The sequence below is a fragment of the Arachis hypogaea genome, chromosome 13, assembly GCF_003086295.3.
Source record: "Arachis hypogaea cultivar Tifrunner chromosome 13, arahy.Tifrunner.gnm2.J5K5, whole genome shotgun sequence".
Classification (NCBI taxonomy): domain Eukaryota; kingdom Viridiplantae; phylum Streptophyta; class Magnoliopsida; order Fabales; family Fabaceae; genus Arachis; species Arachis hypogaea.
In genome coordinates, this window is record NC_092048.1 from 17,487,914 (window position 1) to 17,507,184 (window position 19,271).

General features: G+C 37.2%; 2 protein-coding genes across 2 annotated transcripts; one reads left to right on the forward strand and one right to left on the reverse strand.

Moving 5' to 3' along the window:
• Positions 1-175: 175 nt before the first annotated feature.
• Positions 176-1,525, reverse strand: LOC140177464 (uncharacterized). Its single transcript, XM_072210576.1, has 4 exons — positions 1,462-1,525; positions 1,303-1,399; positions 829-1,145; positions 176-546 (listed from the first exon to the last, which is right to left on the reverse strand). Exons 1-4 carry the CDS (start codon positions 1,523-1,525, stop codon positions 176-178), a joined length of 849 nt encoding a protein of 282 aa, XP_072066677.1.
• A 9,236-nt stretch (positions 1,526-10,761) lies between these two features.
• Positions 10,762-14,265, forward strand: LOC112737521 (uncharacterized). Its single transcript, XM_025787456.3, has 3 exons — positions 10,762-11,626; positions 12,007-13,024; positions 13,555-14,265. The coding sequence occupies exons 1-3, from the start codon at positions 11,255-11,257 to the stop codon at positions 13,773-13,775; spliced, it is 1,611 nt and encodes a 536-aa protein (XP_025643241.1). The 5' UTR covers positions 10,762-11,254; the 3' UTR covers positions 13,776-14,265.
• Positions 14,266-19,271: the final 5,006 nt, after the last annotated feature.

Below are 19,271 nucleotides of genomic sequence, written 5' to 3' on the forward strand. Positions count from 1 at the left end.
TAGCCATGTCTTCTAAGGCTGAGCTTTCCGTAATCCAAACCCCGTTATCATCTTGTAGATACTCAATCCTGTTCCTTCTTCTACGTGCCATAGTAGTGCCGTGAAAAAATTTGGTGTTCCGATCTCCGAATTCAATCCAGTTGCATCTGGACTTTTGGAACCACAACAGTTCTTCCTACTCTAGGATGACCTCATAATCAGCCCACAAGTCTTTTTGAAGTTTTTCAAGAAACTTGTTATTTCTATTATTCAAACTGTTATTTATACCCTGAAGCCTTCTAAGAATCCTTGATTTTTTTCTGTTAATATCTCCAAAAACCTCAGAATTCCACGTCTTAAGAGAGCTTTTGAAATTCTCAACACCATTACTCCAAGATTCTTGGACCCTCCAGTTATTTGAGACCAGATTATCAAACTTTGGATGATTTAACCAAGCTGCTAAGAAGTGAAAAGGACGTCTTCTCCTGTTGGGGAGAGCAACAGGAGAAAGTTGAAGATAAATGGGAGAGTGGTTGGACTTTAAGGAAGGTAAATGTTTGATGGAAGCTTCAGGAAATTTAATTTTCCAATCAATATCACTAAGAGCTCTATCCAGGCGTTCAAACAAGTTACCTCTTTTCCAAGTAAAGGGAAAGCCAGAGAAACCCAAATCCAGAAGGCCTACATCTGAGACGCAAGATATAAAATCGGGGCAAGCATCGCTACTTTGAGAAGGAACTCCTCCACTTTTTTCATAACTGTGTAAGATGGCATTAAAGTCGCCAATGGTGCACCAAGGAAGATCAACAGAATTCCGAAGATCTCGAAGATTATTTCAAAGCGACTTACGCATCAATCTCTGAGGACTCCCATAGATAGCCGTCAACATCCAGGGCATAGAGTCTCTACCTTCGATCTTCAAATGAATAAACTGAATATGTTGCTGAATAGCCTCCACTTTCCAGTAATGAAAATCCCACAAAACCCAAATACCTCCCGAATGGCCCCTGGCCTCTTCCACACAGCAGCTATCAAACCCCATTTTATTTCTAATAATTTTACCCCAGTCCCCACTGATGTGGGTCTCAAGTAAAATGATCAAGTGAGCTTCATAATTTCTCCTCAAATCCCTGATAAGAGTGGGAAAACCTTTACCACCCACTCCTCTGCAATTCCAACAGATGATATTCATAAGACGTAATAAGAAAGAAAAGGCCAAATAGACCAGCACCATTAAGAGGATCGGTTGGAACCCCCTTTGTTATCCGATTTGGATTGGCATTGAGAGACTTGCTCTTTTAGTTTGTTGTTTGAAGACGGGACCCCGTGCTGAGATCCGGAGGTTTCTTCGGTGGCTCCACCTCCATGTTCTTTCCCTTCATCTTCGCCGAGAGGGGCCGCTTACTCCATGAATGTGCATCTACACATTGCAAATACATCCTAAAATTTCTGTGTTTTCTGACTCCACCATTGCCACCAAACATGTCTCATTGTCACCGCCATCAAAGTTGTCGTAGTTATTGTAGTCACCGTAACTGTTGGACATTATTATTGATAACGTGGTTGGCAAATTCGAAAAGCCATCATTTTTTTATTATTTTATTTTATTATAGAATAAATAGCTATTTTGACCACTGAAAAATTTTAATTTTGACAAAATAATTTCCATAAAATAATAAAGACAAAATAATTTTCAAAAAATATATTCAAAATGATCAAAGTATTTAGTCAAATAGTTATGTTATTTAGTCGATCGTTGAATTTTTCACAAAATTATCAGTTTATTCTTACTTTCTCTTATAAAATTACTACCATGCCCTTTATCTCTCTCCACCCCCTTCTTTTTCATCACCATCACTGATAAAATTCAATTTTGTGGTTTATCTTGTGTTGAATTTAGTAGATTTTATCAACTTATCCCACATTTATTCACTAAAATAGTATGATTTTGTAAATTCTCCCTAAATTGTGATTAAAAGTAAAAACATACTTTTTAGGCCCTTAATTTGCCAAATTTAATTCACTTTAATTCTATTCGATTCTCTGATATATTTGTTAAGTGATTCCAGGTTTATAAGGCAAGTATTAGATTGAAGAAGTGAAGAAAAAATATGAAAAATGGAGAATTCATAAAGAAATGAGAATTTGGAGAATTCATAGCCACGCCCATGCGTGCCTTATTCACCCATCATCAATCCCCTCTCCCCCCTTTTCTTTTATCACCATTACCCACCACCAATTCCCTTCTCCCCCCCCCCCCCGCCTTAATCACCATCACCCACCACCAATTCCCCCGTCCTAATCCATTCCATTCTACTACTACCATCTCATTGTTTTAGCTTTACACCCATTACGACCATCATACTACATTGTCACTGTCACACCTCTTCAATTGTTGGCATCACCTTCACTGACTACCACCTCCACTTCTACTACTTTGATGTCATTCTCCTTGAACGCATTTTCTCTTTGTCATTCTTTTCCTTCCTCTCAATTTTCAATATGTTTCTTTCTCTCAATTTTCGGCTTTTGATTTATTATTATTGATGATGATGATAAAAATTTTGGATGTATGATGATGATGAAGGAGTTAGGGTTAAGTATTTGATAGTAGAGATTGGAGGTGACGGTAGCAGTAGGTGAGAGGTTGCGAAGGATGGGTGGGGTGGGGTGTGATGAGGACGACAATATTGCCAGTGGGTGAAGGTACGACAAGTGAGGTGGATTGGTGGTTGTAACACCCTAATTACCCTAAGCCTTAACTTGCATCATAAAGCAAATGTTAATAAGAGATTACGATAGTTCTAAAGCTCATACATATAATATATAGAAGAAATAATATAATCTAGAAGCCCGATGAAGGATATAGCTTAAAAACAAGATTTGAAAAGTGCAAAACATACTAACGGAGCTACTAACTTAAAGCACAAGATATAGCAAGATACAATAGTATAATATCATAAGAATCTAGCCACGGCTCGCAGAGTTTAAGCCGGCTAGTCATATACAGACTATATAGAAACCAGATAGTAAAATTAGCTTATATAATTTTTCTCTCTCAATACAAGCCTCTAGGAAAAAACAAAATACAAAAGTGAGAGATGTATAACAAAATAAATCAAAAGACTCCAAGAGTAACAGGATTCTCCGTTTCTGTCACCATCTAAGCAACTCACCGAGGTGGGTTGCGACCTGCATCTGAAAAACACAACAGAAATATGGTATGAGAACCGGAGGTTCTCAGTATAGTAACAGTGCCCAGTGATGTAGGATATAAGACCCCGGGACGCCAAAGGCAATCCTAGACTTCATATCCATCACAAGATTTCAATCTTAAGGCATACTAAAATAGTAAAGCCATAATATATAATTCTTAACATAACTAAACAGGATAATCTATCTTAGTGGATTTCTATTCTAACCAAACACCGCTGTCCCACAGCCTTCACCAATCTATCCTCCATGCGATCCCATCGCCACCGCCTTCTGAACCTCCTCAATCCTAGTAGAAATCACAATTAATTACAATGCAAGTAAAACACAAGTAGAAGCATATAAGACAAGTAATTCAATAAGCAAATAGGCATGTTATTCAATTAGGCATACAATTACAAGTCGGCAAAGCAAACAAACAGATAGAAAATGCATATGATGAATGCCTGTCCTATTGGCTGTGATATCACATTGTCGGTTCAACTGCCAACCTGACACATCTCCATGGAGATGTCGCCCTTCGGAATTATCATTGGGAACCCCCGAGATATAGTGCTCGGATCACTGTTCATGGTTTTGCGCCTGCACGCTCTATTGATCCGAAGGGATGCGAGCGGGATACTCTTGCCACAGACCTCACATCTCAATGCAAGCGGGACGAACCACCGCCCCTTACGCTGTTGCCGGTACCTCGACAGGCGGGATCTAACCGCCGTCCCTGCCGAGCGCATAACGTCTCATAATCTCAATTTAAAGCAATAGTTCAGTGGTTTTTCATAAAACATTTTAAATACAGCAATAATTCATCATTGCACATTCGAGTTCTCGATTCATCTCAACCACTGTCACATCAACATTTCCATTTTCGAGTCCTCGACTCATCACAACTACTATCAATTCTCATTTCAATTCCGAACTCAACAGTTCATCAGTTTTCATTTCACATATCAATCTACTTTCACACGCCATCAAACCATCCTCAGTACAATAAAATAATTTTTTGATATAAAATTTAATAAAATAATTTTTATTTTAATATAAGAACAAGCACAATTTTAAGAGGAACAGGCATATATATATATATATATATATATTGTATATTTTATTGTTTGTGCATTTTAAAAATATTAGTGAAAATACTTGCCTTCACAATGTTATATGTGCATCCGCCTCTGGTTAGCCAAGTATTGATATAAAATATCTTACTCTCTCAAATTTTCGTTATAAAAAAGTATATTTAGTAATTTTAGATTAACAAAAGAAATTTGTAAGCATGATTACAAGTATATAAACTTCTAATCAACAATACATTTCATTAAAGGTTATTCTAATAAAAAGCTATTTAAAACATTATATATCTATAAAAGGATCCATTTCCATCAAATAATTTCTTATGTATGAGTCTAACGGTTAAATTCCAACATCTCACCTTATAGATTAATTTAATAAATTCTCAGAACATTTATTTGGAACTAATTTGATTTTTCTTTTGGTTGGACATAAACCTAAAAAAAAAAAAAAAAAAAAAAAACAGAAAAAAAAAACAAAAAACAGAAGAAAAGGATAAAGCTACTATAAATTATATCATTTACGAGCAATTAAAGCAGTAGAGGCGATGGTTGCAACTAGTCTCCTATTTTGCAGATACTTCGAATTTTAAATTTTTTTAAGGGTTAAGTATGATTTTAGTCTCTAAAATGCATTCGAATTCGTTTCTAAAGTTTAATTTGATTTTAAAATCGTCTTTCGGACTAAAATACCTTTCTCCTTCCCCTTCTTTCCCAAAATCAACCAGAAGCAGAAGAAGAAGCAACAATGAAACAATAACAACCAGAAGCAGAAGAACAACAACAATACCAGCAGCAACAATAATAAAATAAGAAGCAAAATCAATATAATCAGAAGCATAAACAGAATCAGAATAAAATAGAAGCATAAACAGAATCAGAATGAAACAAAAAACAGAAGCAGAAGAACAATAAGAAGCAGAACAAATCAGAAATATCAGAAGAACAATGAAATCAAAGAACAGAAGAAACAAAAGAGCAAGGCTTTTCGAGGAATTTGTCACTGAAAAATTAATTAGAGGGATTTGTTGCTGGATTTCATTGGTCCAATCTTGTCCTCTTGAACAACAACAACAAAAGCAACCAGAAGCAGAAGAACAACAACAACTGACGAGGAGCAGCAGCGATCGAGCGAGGAGGAGAAGTAGAAACGGCGAGCTGCGCGCAACGTGCACCCTCGCAGATCTGTTGGCGTCGACGTCAAGGAGTGCGGGCAGGACCGAACGACGAAGAGCAGCGGCGAGGTCCAGTGACTGAACGACAATGAACAGCGGCGGCGGATTTCCTTCCCCTTCCCTTCCTCACCTTCCCTTTCCCCTTTTCTTCCCTGAAAAACCCACCCCCCCGGGTGATTTCCTTCCCTTGTTCCCAGCCCTTTAACCCGTTTTTTTTTTTTTTTAATTAAGGGTAATTTGGTAATAAAAATTAAAATTTTGATAAAAGAACGATTTTAAAACTAAGTTAAACCTTAGGAACGATTTTGTAAACAAAAAAAGGTTAGGAACGAAAAACATTTTCAGCTCCTACCTTAACCACGACATTTGCATTTTGTTGAATCAACAAAAAACGCAATTCCAAACTTTGATTGTTTTTTAGCTCCAAAATCTTTTGTAGCAAATTATTTTCTTTATGTTTGATAGGAAAACACCAATGACTAAATAAAAAGAATTACAACCATTGAGTTCACTTCACAAATAATCTGTTTGGCATCAACTTTTGAAACCAACAACAATTCACACCAAATTACCTAAATTTCTGCACGAAAGACCCTCACTCTAAACACCTTACTGGATTTACTGTGAACCCAAATGTCATCGATCTTCATCGTGAAAAACACATCCAAATTCCGTCAATCCTTCTTCCTCGAATACATTTTCGTCGCAATTCAATTTGATATATGTTTATCACAATACTTTATTTTTACATATATTATCGATTTTAAGAAATTCTTATAACATATGTATACTCATTACATTTATATATTTATTGATGTCAAAATTTTCTGAAATTTGATAAACTTATTTATCAACATAATATATATGACATGATTAGCGATTGAATTGATAAAATTCATCAGGCATAAAAGAGTTTTCAACGATTTAAATTAACAAGAGTTACACCTGATGTAAATGAAACCCTTATATATGTACACACTAACTAAATTTCCTGCATCTCACTTGAGCTGGATCTGAGCTCATGTATGTTTCCAAAATTTAAGGCGGAGCTTCTCATAGTCTCATGTACTAAGAGAGGCAATTTTCCCTAGTTCGATTTTGTTTTTATAAATTATATATGGGATTTTTTATTTTAATAAATAAAATAAATATAATAATTATTGAATTAAATAATTTTAAAAGTTATTACTGAAATCCATCAGCTTTTTTTATCTTGTTTACACTGTAAACGAGATGATTTTATACGTATCTTGTTTACAGTGTAAACGAGATAAGATACGTACACGTGTATATCTCGTTTACACTGTAAACGAGATACGTGCAAATGTATCTCGTTTACAGTGTAACGAGATACATTGAGACAATTTTTCAACAACTATAAAAAAATGTGTAACCCTTGACATTCTTCACATACTTTTCATATCTTCTTCTGTCCCGTTTTTCTCACAAAAAGAAGGCAACAATGGCCAGTAATAGCATATACATAGTTGTGTGTGTTTACCTCAATTGTCATATGAGAAATCGCGACAATGGGGTGATATTTGAGTGTGAGAATCCGATTCTGTTGCGCACTCAGCGTATTCTGTTGCGCATTCAGCGTGTGAATTTGCTGTCCGAGTTGAAGAGTTTGATATTGAGCAACCTTGGTGGCACGAAAACGAGGGAGGTCGGAAGGGTGGGGTATAGGTTGCTGGCACCGTTGGGTAATGGAGTTTTCCGATTTTGACTATTTTGGCTTCTAAGGGACGAGCATGTGCGACTCATGTTCGACATTCATGGGAGAATTATGGCAGAGCAAGTGATGGAGCTTTTTGCTGAGGTTGGAGATGTTGGTAGGGGGTGGTTCTGTACACTCGACCTATGTACAGGACGACCAACCTCTCGCACCACCACCCATTCATGCCGCCATTCCAGTGGAGGACATGGAGGTGGGTGAGGAGGACTCTGACGAAGAGTACGTTACCGATAGTGGCGACGGTGATTCTTCTGAAGGGGTGATGAAGAGGAGTTTGTACTGGAGACGCCCGCCGAGACAGCTGTGCGCTATGTTTTGCCTCCCCCCCCTCCCCGCACCCAATTCTGGTACTATAAGATGTACCAAGTCACTATCATATATTGGATCTGGACGCCATGCATGAGAGAACTCCATTTTCCAACATGAGGTAGGAGGAATAACCTAGACGATGGGGTATAGTTTCGCGTAGGCCACAGATTCAAATGACGAGATGCAGTGATGCACGGTGTGAAGAACTACAGTATTCGCAGGAGTGTTGAGTATCGGGTGATCAAATCAGACCGATTAAAGTTCCATGTGCAATGCCGTCAAGCTGCAAATGGATGTCCATGGAGTCTCCATGTTGCCCTTCGACAAAACCTCGGATACTGGTGAGTTCAAGTTTAATTGAGGCGTACTTACTCATTTATGGTTGCCATATATTAAGTACTTTTGAACCATGGCGTCTAAACATGGTTGTTTTATTTCGTCAGGAAAGTCCGGAGAGTTGGTGGAGCGCACACTTGTTTAGCACCCACCATATCCCAAGACCATCAACAGTTGGATAGCAGTCTCATCTGCAAGGTCATCTTGCTGTTGATACAGTCTAACCCCTCCGTCAACATCCCTGTCCTGCAAAGTGTGGTCTGACAAAGCTATCACTTCAAAGCCTCCTACAGGAAGGTGTGGATGGCGAAACAGAAGGTAATTGCTCAGATCTACAGAGATTGAGAGGAGTCATACAACAAGGTATTGAAGCTACTTCAGGCGCTACAGAATTATTTTTCGGGAACTATTTGTGAGCTACGGGCCGTACCATATTACGATGGACGCCTTCTGCTCTGATGGACACCACTGAGAAAATCTCTGGTATATCTAGGACATCAACAGTGGAGTGCAGCCAGCGATGTCCGTGACGCCTCGGTGTGCTACCGAACACAGTGACTGATACATCCAGGCCAACACGGTCAAGCCCCAGGACAATGCCTGGCACCGCCCAAAGTCCTCAAGGAGTGGGAGCCAACGCAGGTGGACCAAGTTGTTCAACTTGTCCGTCATCAGATATCCTCCGATCAGTAACATGAAGTAGCATCTAGCGTACTGTCAGAGGGTCTCTGGGTCGTCCGTCGGGAGTATCTGGCAGACACGGTCCTGCAGCCATACAAGCTTCAGTGTGAACGACTCCTTCCTCTGCGTCGCCTGCTGTGGAGCCATCGATAGGGCTGGCAATACATACCCTATCCGTGGGTACTCAACCCGGACCAACTTATTCAGGTAGGGTAGGCTATCCGACCCGCTGCGGGTAGAGTATAGATCAGTCTGGGTATGCCTGCGGGTAGGGTAGGGTACGGGTTTAGGGTGTACCCTACCCTACCCTACCCGCACCCTATATATAACACCTATTTTATAAAAATTAGGTATATAGTAAAGGAGGTGAGAGTTGAATCCACAACCTCCCTCATGTAATGACTTGTAATAAGTGAACAATTACTAAACTAATTAGTTAATTTAGTAATTTGGATAATTAATTTTTTATTTTTATTTTATTAATATGTATGAAATTTGGAATGATTCAATTTTATATTTACTTTAAAAAAATTTGATATTTCGTTGCAGGTAGGGTAGGGTAGGGTAAGGTTTAGAACCTTAGGGTGCAGGTAGGGTTAGGGTTGAGAGATTCTCAACCCGTAGGTAGGGTCTGGATCCTACCCTAACCCTACTCATTGCCAGCCCTAGCCACCGGAGGCCTGGCACCCAGCAACCGCTCCACCAACTGCCACGTCTCCGTGCGGTACCACCTACCGAAGTTATGGAAGCACCCCCCAACAAGGTCCCAGTGGGCGTGTAACCCTAGGTGGTACGCCACGTTCTACAGGGTGATAGTGACCTCACCCCACAGGAGATAAAACGTGTGAGTCTCCGGACGCCATTGCTCCACGAATGTTGTAATCAGGGAATTGTCGACTGTGAAATCTCTGAGAGGCACCATGTCGTCGAATCCAGCCTCCCTCAGATACGGTATAATGGCATCGAGTGGAAGAAGGTTATGATTCACTCGTCGGGGCAATAGAAGGCAAGGCCTTTGAAGAAAAAATATATGTTCACAATTATTAATAAATAATTTTAAAATTTTTATTGGTTCTTTGAAGTTTAATGGTTTCTATATTTTTTTTAATTAAATTCTTATAATGTTTTTAGTTTTGTAATTAGATCTTTTTAGTATAAAAATATTAAAGTTAAATAAATATTTTTTTATAAATTAAATATATTTATATTTAAGAACATAATTACATATTTAGTTACATATTTTTGAGAAAAATATTATTTTGTTAGTTTTAATATATTTGATATAAAAAAAATATCATTATAAAATTAAAAGTAGTATAATAACTAAATTTAAAAAATATAAAAATCTAATTATAAATTTGACAAAACTAAAAGAAATAAAATAGAGTTCTAAACTAATAATTATATAGTAATAATCTAACACAAGTGAAATAAAAAAGAGTGTCAAATTGCTACCTGTGACCTATTCCTAACTATATAAACTATATCCTAGTTCTTGGTGACTACCCTAACCATGGCTACATACACATATATATCTATATAGAATTGTATAAAATTCAACACAACAAAACTAACCGCAAAGTCAGCTGTCTCGGAGTAATGCCAAATCTCGTTCAGGCGGTTGATATGTCTCTATCGTTACCAGCTGCCATCGTCGTATTTATCGATTATATGGTCAGAAAGGGGTAAAAGAGAGAAAAAAGTGGTTGAAAAGTTTAAATTGGTGCTGGTCAAACGCTGTCAACGAGTTACTTATATAACCGTCGTCCAGTCTTATCTCGTTTACACTGTAAACGAGATAATTTTACACGTATTTTATTTATAGTGTAAACAATATATACACGTGTCACGTCCACGTGTCTTATCTCGTTTACACTGTAAAAGTATAAACAAAATATGTGTAAAATTATTTCGTCCATAGTGTAAATGAGATAAGAAAAGCTAACGAATTTCAGTAAAAACTTTTAAAATTATTTAATTCAGTAATTATTACATTTATTTTATTTATTAAAATAAAAATTCGTTATATATGTATAAATTTAAATTTAATTTTTTTATAATTTTTTTATATTGTGAAATTAATTTTCGACTTCTCTCCAAATTTTTTTCATACATATTTTTCTGAGTATATAAATATATATATGGAAAAAAAGGGAGATACATACGCGTTTATGTTCACCCAAAAAAAGGGGGGAAAACGCGTTTATGAATAAAAAACTGGGGTACGTAGAAGATGATAAAGACGCTGATGAACGTAGCAAGAAGCATGCAAATCGGGGCCGAAATTGATGCTCAAACCTCTATTTGTGAAATTTGCCATTTTCTCTTCTCTCTTTCTTCATCCTATACACTAAAACCAAAACCAAAACCAAACAAACCATTAGCCCCACCACCTTCTCCTAAACCCGTTTTCTCTACATGCTTTAGAGTTTCTTTAATTTTCTTCCCATAAAATCCAACCTTGTTTCAAGCCAAAAGAAAAAAAGAGAAGTAAAAAGAGGACAAGCCTTGTTCCTTTTTACCTCTCTCTCAATCCTTTCTCTTTCTCTCATTTTCTTCTCGTTTCTTCTCTCTCCATTTGTCTCTCCTCTCTTTTTATCATTTCCCTCACCTTAATTAGAGAGAGGAGAGAAAACTCCAACCCCATCATCATTTCCATTTACATTCAATTTTTCACAGCACAAACCATAATAGCAGACATTTAATTTTCTCTTTTATTTTTAATTTATTTTTCAAAAGAAAAGGCTGTTTTTCTAAAGATGCCGAGACAAATCAACAAGGACAACGACGACGACAACAACAACCGTGAAGACAATTATAACGATGGAGTTGTAGCAAAAGAGGAGAATGGTGGTGGTGAAAAGAGTTTGAGAGGGAAAACAAAGAAAGGGCCATGGACACTTTCGGAAGATATAATGTTGAGAGAGTATGTGATGAAGTACGGTGAAGGGAATTGGAACTGTGTGCAAAAGAATTCAGGGTTGGCAAGGTGTGGCAAAAGTTGTAGGCTTAGATGGGCCAATCATCTAAGACCTAATTTGAAGAAAGGTTCATTTTCTAAAGAAGAAGAAGATTTAATTGTTCAACTTCATGCTAAGCTTGGAAACAAATGGGCTCGAATGGCCGCACAGGTATTTGGAACAATTCTCTTTAAGATCATCCTGAACCTTTTTCTTTTCTTTTCTTTTAATTTCCCATATTTGGAACTTGATCTAGATAATGACCTTTCTTTGCCCAAGAAATAAGAGGAATTGAAAATAAAGGAAACTAATTTTTTTATTAGATTCCCCCTCTCCCAACAAATGAAATGTTCATCAAATTTTTGTTATCTACTTTTATGATCATAAATCTATCTTTCCAACTTCTAACTTCACAACTGAGTTTCAATTTTTGTTATATTTTCTTTTTCAAAATTTTTATTTAATTCCTTTATTTTCCTATTATATTTCAAATAACTAAAACTTTAATTTACCATTTCCAATTATCTTCTTTTTTTTTTTTCCCCTTTCAGCTACCTGGGAGAACAGATAATGAAATAAAAAACTTTTGGAACACTAGAGTAAAAAGATGCCAAAGAGCTGGGTTGCCACTTTATCCACCACAAGTGTTGCATGAAGCCAATGTATACCATCTACAACAACATCTCAAACCTCAACCTTCTTCATCATCATCATCATCTTTCTCATTTTCTCCATTATTTATGTCTTCCTCTAACCACCAAGAAATCAATCAACTAAAGCTAATAGCCCACCCTTCTACAAATCAACAAAACCCACCCCATTCCTCTTGTTTATCAAATAATAATCCACAACCATACCCACAATTCAAGTTTCCAAATGAAAACCCTAATATTACAAATAGTGGAAATTTAGGGTTCCCATTATCTCCTATTTCCATAACTTCCTCTTTGTTTCACCAAAGCTATAATAATGTAAATAATAGCTCAAATAATGATTACCATTTAGGAAGCTATAACTATGGGTTCCACTCCAACAATAGTGATACTAATAATAATAACATTAATAATAATAATGTTAAAATAATGCCAAATTCACCATTTGAAGCACTTCCTCCTTTGATTCAAGGTTCAAATAATAATAATGAAGCCTCTTTAAGCCAATCATCACCACCACTTAGCTCAACAACACCTACTTCATCTCATGCTAGCGGTAATAATGGCTACTTAATAGGAGGAGGAGCTTCAAACATGGCTACAAATGGTGACGGCGGCCGCTCCGGAGTTGCGCCACTTTCGCCGCCTCAAGAAAATGGTGGTGGTGGCTTGTTGGGTGCAGTTTTGGTAGAAGCTCAAAGTCTTTGTAACAATAATGACAAGTCTAAGAGTGATAATGAGGATTCAACTGCATCACAGGTTTTATCTCATAAAAGAAAATACATAGTAACTACTGAGGAATGTGCAAAAGAAGAAGAGACTAATAATGTGGTTGTGGAGTCAGATACCAAAAGCAATGGAAATACCATTAATAAAATACACAAGGTTGATTTGTACTCTTCTCCATTTTCAACAGGTAAAACTCTTAAATTCTTCCTCTATTAATCATCTTCTTTATGTAAATTTTTGATGATTTGGTCTCTAAAATTAAAATCAAACATTGTTTTATAGCTTTTAAAATTTTTAAAAGTATCAATTTAGCTTTTATTTTGTAGAATACTTTAATTGTTGGACATCGATGATATGATATATATAAAGTATAGGAAGAATTTTAAGTATTTAAAAGATACAGATATTTTTGTGTTTTTAGTCATCAATTTTAATTATAAAAAATATATAATATATATTAATTAAAATTATTGAAAGATCGATATTTTAGGACTAGTTGAAAACTTTACCAACATATAATTTTAGAAACTAAATTAATATCTTTAAAATTTTTAGTGCTAAAATAAAACACAATTTAAACATTCAAATGTTTACTAATAATCCTCTTTATTATTTTTTACAGTACATCAATGTTATTACTGTGCTTATCTAATAATTAATAAGGACAATGATAAAATAAAAGGATATATATGTGATATTATTATTGTTTATATACAGGGAATAAACAAACAACTGAGGATGAATTGGAGGAAATCAATACCATGGATGATGACTTATTTGGCCTACTTAAAAACTTTCAAGAAATGCCAGTTCCAGATTGGTACCACAAAAGAGGACAACCATTGGAACTTGAAACTCAACAAGATGCTTCATTGGGCCCCATAGATCAAGCATTTTCAGCTCATGACAGTTTTTGGAGAAACATGCCCAAATATTGAATACAATATACATAGATTCTTACTTTACCAAAAGGTTTTCATTGCTTGAAAATGCATAGAGGGAAGTGGATATCAAACTAAGAGAATGTTGATATGCATGTTAGATGTATAGCATTAGACTTTAGTGTTAATTGATGAGTTCCTGAATTGAACTAGAATAGCATAGTACATATAGGAGAGACAATTAGGTTTGGATTGTTAGAGATTAAGTTAGACATATATGTATTATTAACGTTATGAAAGTAATTTGACTAAATATCACCACCATTGCACAAAAAAAAAAAAGGTGTGGTGTCAAGAGGTGGACTTTGGTCAAGTTCTTCGTTTGTATTTTTAGTATTAGAATCGTGCATTAGAACTATACATGTATAGCGCAAATTAAATTAAAGAGCAAAATAATGCTCTTCAATGTATGTTTATGTTATGAACAAATTCTGATATATCTTATGTGATGATCAATAGAATTTATATATAATATTGGACTAAATTGTAATTGTGATAGTATTTTGTTATAGCGAGCCAACTTTGTTATTAATTTATTATACCTTTTTCTTCCCCCGCATAATGTTATTATCATAAGAGAAAATTATGAATTTTAATTAATTAGAACATTTTATTAGAAGTAGAATTTTTTGGGTGTAGTGTTGGTGCTTCTAGCTGCACGTCTTCTTTTAAATATGATATTGTAATCAATGATCATTATGTGGGATTTTTTACGTAAATTGTTTTCTTACATAATGGTTATATTTATTGGTGAGGTATTGAATTTTTTTTTTTATAAATACTAGCGTAATATCTCTTCAGTTGATTTTCTATTAAATAATATTATTTAAATTAAAAGGTTGATTAAAGATTAAAAATTAAAGGACAACTAGCATTTTTTTAATTATTTGTTAAAGTTGAATATTTTAAATTTTTTCTAAGATTATATATTCAAATCAAAATAATCATATAAAATAGTCAAATGATAATAATAAAATAATAAAAAATATATATGTTCGGTAGCTCGTGTATCGGACGGGTCGGGGCGATACTTCGATTGGTGAGATGGGGTGTTGCCTGATTCTGGGTTGTTGGGTTGGAGGTGGAGTAGCCGACGTCCCGAGTTCTTCGTGTAGAGAGGGGGTGTCACCTGCAAAGACACTCCGACGCTCTAGTCAGTCAGGTGTGCAGGCGAAAAGTGAGAAGAGTGGTATATGACGTACCTTGGGGGAGGGGTAGGACCCTCCTCATATATACCGTGTCAGAAGTGGGTCCCACAAGGGCAGACCCACCTTCCTCAAAGCTTCCCCATACAGCTGTAGTAGAGCTGTCAAGGACGCGTGTCCGGGTCAGTGGTTGGGTGCCTCGCACCCGACCGTTCGGGTCGGGTGGTCCACGGGTTGGGTTGGCCCACATGATGTTTGGGCCAGGCCGTAACAGTGCCCCAACGCGCCAGCAAGGATCGTAAGGGTCGTTGGTGGCGTGTTATGTCTTCTCTTGCGTGTTGCCGCTAGGTCGGCCGCTCGTGGAGAGGACGTGCCTCTTTGCGTGCGTGTCTGTTCGTTGTTGGGGATAACCGTTTGTCGCCTCGTTCTTCGTGCTAAGCATAAAATGTTCATAATGAATTGTTTCAAAATCCAGTGCACAAAGACTGTTTTGCCCTTTGCCTTTTGCGCTTTCTGGGTCAGTTTCTTAGTCCCCAGTCAGTTTTACGTTTCATTTTCATTCCATTTCCTTGCTTTCTGCTTCCACCTTCTTCCCTCTCAGATTTTCCAGAGCAACATTTCTGCGTTCCAGTGCATTCGCTTCTTCTTGTTCCCCTTCGATTTGCTGCAATCATCCTGGTAAGCACTCGCCCCTCGTTCATTATTTGTGCTTATCTTATCTTCATTATCAATGTAGTATGCATGCTGCTCTTCTGATTTGATTTGTATGCTGGATAACCTTAGCATTAAGTAGGTGTGTTAGGGGACTACCATTCCAGGGCATTAGTTTTTTAGGCTTTTACTCAGAATCTGCTTCAGCCATGCTTAATTTCAGTTATTGAATAGGCCAAACGTAGTTTCTGGACCTTTTCTGAACTCTCGACCTCGTAGACTAACCGAGTGGTGCCCCCACTGTAGGTATGCCTCGCATTGTCTCACGAGCTTCCTCCTCAAGCACGGGTTACGACCGGTATGCTTGGGTGACCTCCGACGTAAAGGACTCCCCAAACCAGATGGGTGTGGAGGAACTTACAGAGTTCTGTCAAGCCGAGTACTTGTGCGGCAGGACTGACGAGGAGGTCAACTACGATGTTTTTGTTCCCACCCCCAACGAACGGTTATACGAAATCAACCTTCACTCCCCCCGAGTTGCCGACTGGATTTGGTTTTACAAGTCGATGTTCACCCAATTGGGGGTTCGCATTCCTTTCTCTTCCTTTCAAATGGCGCTCCTTAACCGGATTTCCGTGGCGCCGTCGCAGTTGCATCCGAACAGTTGGGCTTCCATCCGCTGTTTCGAGATGGTGTGAGAATACTTAGAGCTGCCGATTTTTGTCGACGTTTTTCTTTTTCTCTTCAACCTTATGAACCCTTCCAAAGAAGGGAAAGCAAGGAAAGGATTCATGTCCTTCCGATCTGCTCAGGGTCGGAGGATTTTTGGCTTGTTCGAGGACTCTTATCATGAGTTCAAAGACAAGTATTTCAAGGTGCGTCCAGCCAAAGGTCGCCATCCCTTATGGCTGTCGTTAGAAGGGCAACGCCTCATCCCGACGTATTGGAGTTTCGGGGCGGGGGCCAACACCTTTATCAAGGAGACCTACAAGGGGATGTCCACTGTGGACAAAAAGATCGCCAATGTGTTATTGGCCGTTTTTGGAAAAAACCACGTGAATCCTCACCTCCTTATGGGTGACCGGGAGGTTGCTAGAAATTATATTTGTGAGTAGCTTTAACTTGCATCCTTTGCGTTATTGTTGCTTTGATTTGTTATGCGACTTCACGACTAACCTGCTTTACTATTTTGTAGTGGGAATGTTTGCCGAGATGACAGGTCTTGAGAATTTGTACAATACATTCCTGGCTAACAGTGATGAAGAGACGGTCGACGGGAAGCCGGAGGCCCTGCTTGAAAACAAGGAGGACCGAGCGGTGTCTCCACCCCGTGATACCGAGATGTCGGACCGCAATGCTGAAGGGGCGCACGTTTCTCCTATCCGCGAGGAGGTGGTCGGTACTGGGGGTTTGATGAGCGGATATTTTATACGCTTTTTGGGGGTAATTTCATGTAGTTTTTAGCATGTTTTAGTTAGTTTTTAGTATATTTTTATTAGTTTCTAGGCAAAATTCATATTTCTGGACTTTACTATAAGTTTTTGTGTTTTTCTGTGATTTCAGGTATTTTATGGCTGAAATTGAGGGAGCTGAGCAAAAATCTGATTCAGGCTGAAAAAGGACTGCAGATGCTGTTGGACTCTGACCTCCCTGCACTCGAAATGGATTTTCTGGAGCTACAGAAGTCCAAATGGCGCGCTCTCAATTGCTTTGGAAAGTAGACATCCATGGCTTTCCAGAAATATATAATAGTCCATACTTTTCTCAAGGATAGATGATGTAAATTGGCGTTCAATGCCAGTTCCATGCTGCATTCTGGCGTTAAACGCCAGAAACAAGTTACAAGTTGGAGTTAAACACCCAAAACAGGTTACAACCTGGCGTTTAACTCCAAAAACAGCCTAGGCACGTGTAAAGCTCAAGTCTCAGCCCCAGCACACACTAAGTGGGCCCCAGAAGTGGTTTTCTGCACTATCTATCATAGCTTATTCATTTTCTGTAAACCTAGGTTACTAATTTAGTATTTAAACAACTTTTAGAGATTTATTTTGCACCTCATGACATTTTTAGATCTGAACTTTGTACTCTTTGACGGCATGAGTCTCTAAACTCCATTGTTGGGGGGTGAGGAGCTCTGCTGTGTCTCGATGAATTAATGCAATTATTTCTGTTTCTATTCAAACACGCTTGTTTCTATCTAAGATGTTCAGTCGCACTTCAATATGATGGATGTGATGATCCGTGACAATCATCACCATTCCCAACCTATGAACGTGTACCTAACAACCACCTCCGTTCTACCTTCGATTGAATGAGTATCTCTTGAATTCCTTAATCAGAATCTTCGTGGTATAAGCTAGAACCCATTGGCAGCATTCTTGAGAATCTGGAAAGTCTAAACCTTGTCTGTGATATTCCGAGTAGGATTCAGGGATTGAATGACTGTGACGAGCTTCAAACTCACAAAGGTTGGGCGCAGTGACAGACGCAAAAGGATCAATGGATCCTATTCCAACATGAGTGAGAACCGACAGATGAATAGTCGTGCGGTGACAGCGCACCTGGACCATTTTCACTGAGAGGACGGATGGTAGCCATTGACAACGGTGATCCACCAACATACAGCTTGCCATAGGAGGAAACTTGCGTGCGTGAAGAAGATGACAGTAGGAAAGCAGAGATTCAGAAGACAAAGCATCTCCAAAACTCTAACATATTCTCCATTACTGCATAACAAGTATTTAATTCATGCTCTTTTATTTACAAGATAACCATAGATTGCTTCAAGCCAACAATCTCCTTGGGATTCGACCCTTACTCACGTAAGGTATTACTTGGACGACCCAGTGCACTTGCTGGTTAGTGGTACGAGTTGTGAAAAGTGTGATTTACAATTCGTGCACCAAGTTTTTGGCGCCGTTGCCGGGGATTGTTCGAGTTTGGACAACTGACGGTTTATTTTGTTGCTTAGATTAGGAAAAATTTTTCTTTTTTTGGTTTAGAGTCTTTTATCATTGTTTTTGGTTGAATTTCTTTTAAGTTCTTATTTTCTCTTTTTAAATTTTTCGAAAATTTTATAAACTGATAATTGAGTTTTTCTGTTTGAGTTTAGTTTCATATTTTAAGTTTGGTGTCAATTGCATGTTTTTATTTTCTTTTAAGTTTTCGAATTTGTGTTCATTGTTCTTTCTTAATCTTCAAGTTGTTCTTGTTTATTTTCCTTGTTTGATCTTTAGTTTTTCTTGTTTTGTGATTTTTCTTATTTTTCTTGTGCATTTTCGAATTATTAGTATCCAAAAAAAATTTAATTAAAAAATAAAAATTTATACATTGAATACCTTTATTAAAACACTTTAAATTTATAGCTCAATTGGCTAGAGAAGTGTGCTTATGTTCTTGGTAATTGGAAATTTTCTTTCTAAAATCTTTTCAAAAATAATTTTTCTTTGAATAAATCTTGTGCCAAACTTTAAGTTTGGTGTTCTCCTGTTAACTTTTCTTTAGTTTTCAAAAATTTTATTTTGGTTTTCTAAAAATTTTAAGTTTGGTGTTCTTTCTTCATGTTCTTGTTGTTCTTGTGAGTCTTCAAAGTGTTCTTGAGTTTTCTTTGTATTTTGATCTTAAAATTTTTAAGTTTGGTGTTCCTTGGTGTTTTTCCTCCAAAATTTTCGAAAATAAGGAGCATTGGATCTAAAAA

Coding starts and splice junctions, on each gene's coding strand:
- LOC140177464 (XM_072210576.1), bottom strand. CDS start 1,525: ATGTCCAACAGTTACGGTGACTACAATAACTACGACAACTTTGATGGC. Junction 1,146..1,302: donor CCTCCGGATCTCAGCACGGG/GTCCCGTCTTCA, acceptor TTGGAATTGCAG/AGGAGTGGGTGGTAAAGGTT. Junction 547..828: donor GAGTCCTCAGAGATTGATGC/GTAAGTCGCTTT, acceptor AATTTCCTGAAG/CTTCCATCAAACATTTACCT.
- LOC112737521 (XM_025787456.3), top strand. CDS start 11,255: ATGCCGAGACAAATCAACAAGGACAACGACGACGACAACAACAACCGT. Junction 11,627..12,006: donor GGGCTCGAATGGCCGCACAG/GTATTTGGAACA, acceptor TTCCCCTTTCAG/CTACCTGGGAGAACAGATAA. Junction 13,025..13,554: donor CTCTTCTCCATTTTCAACAG/GTAAAACTCTTA, acceptor GTTTATATACAG/GGAATAAACAAACAACTGAG.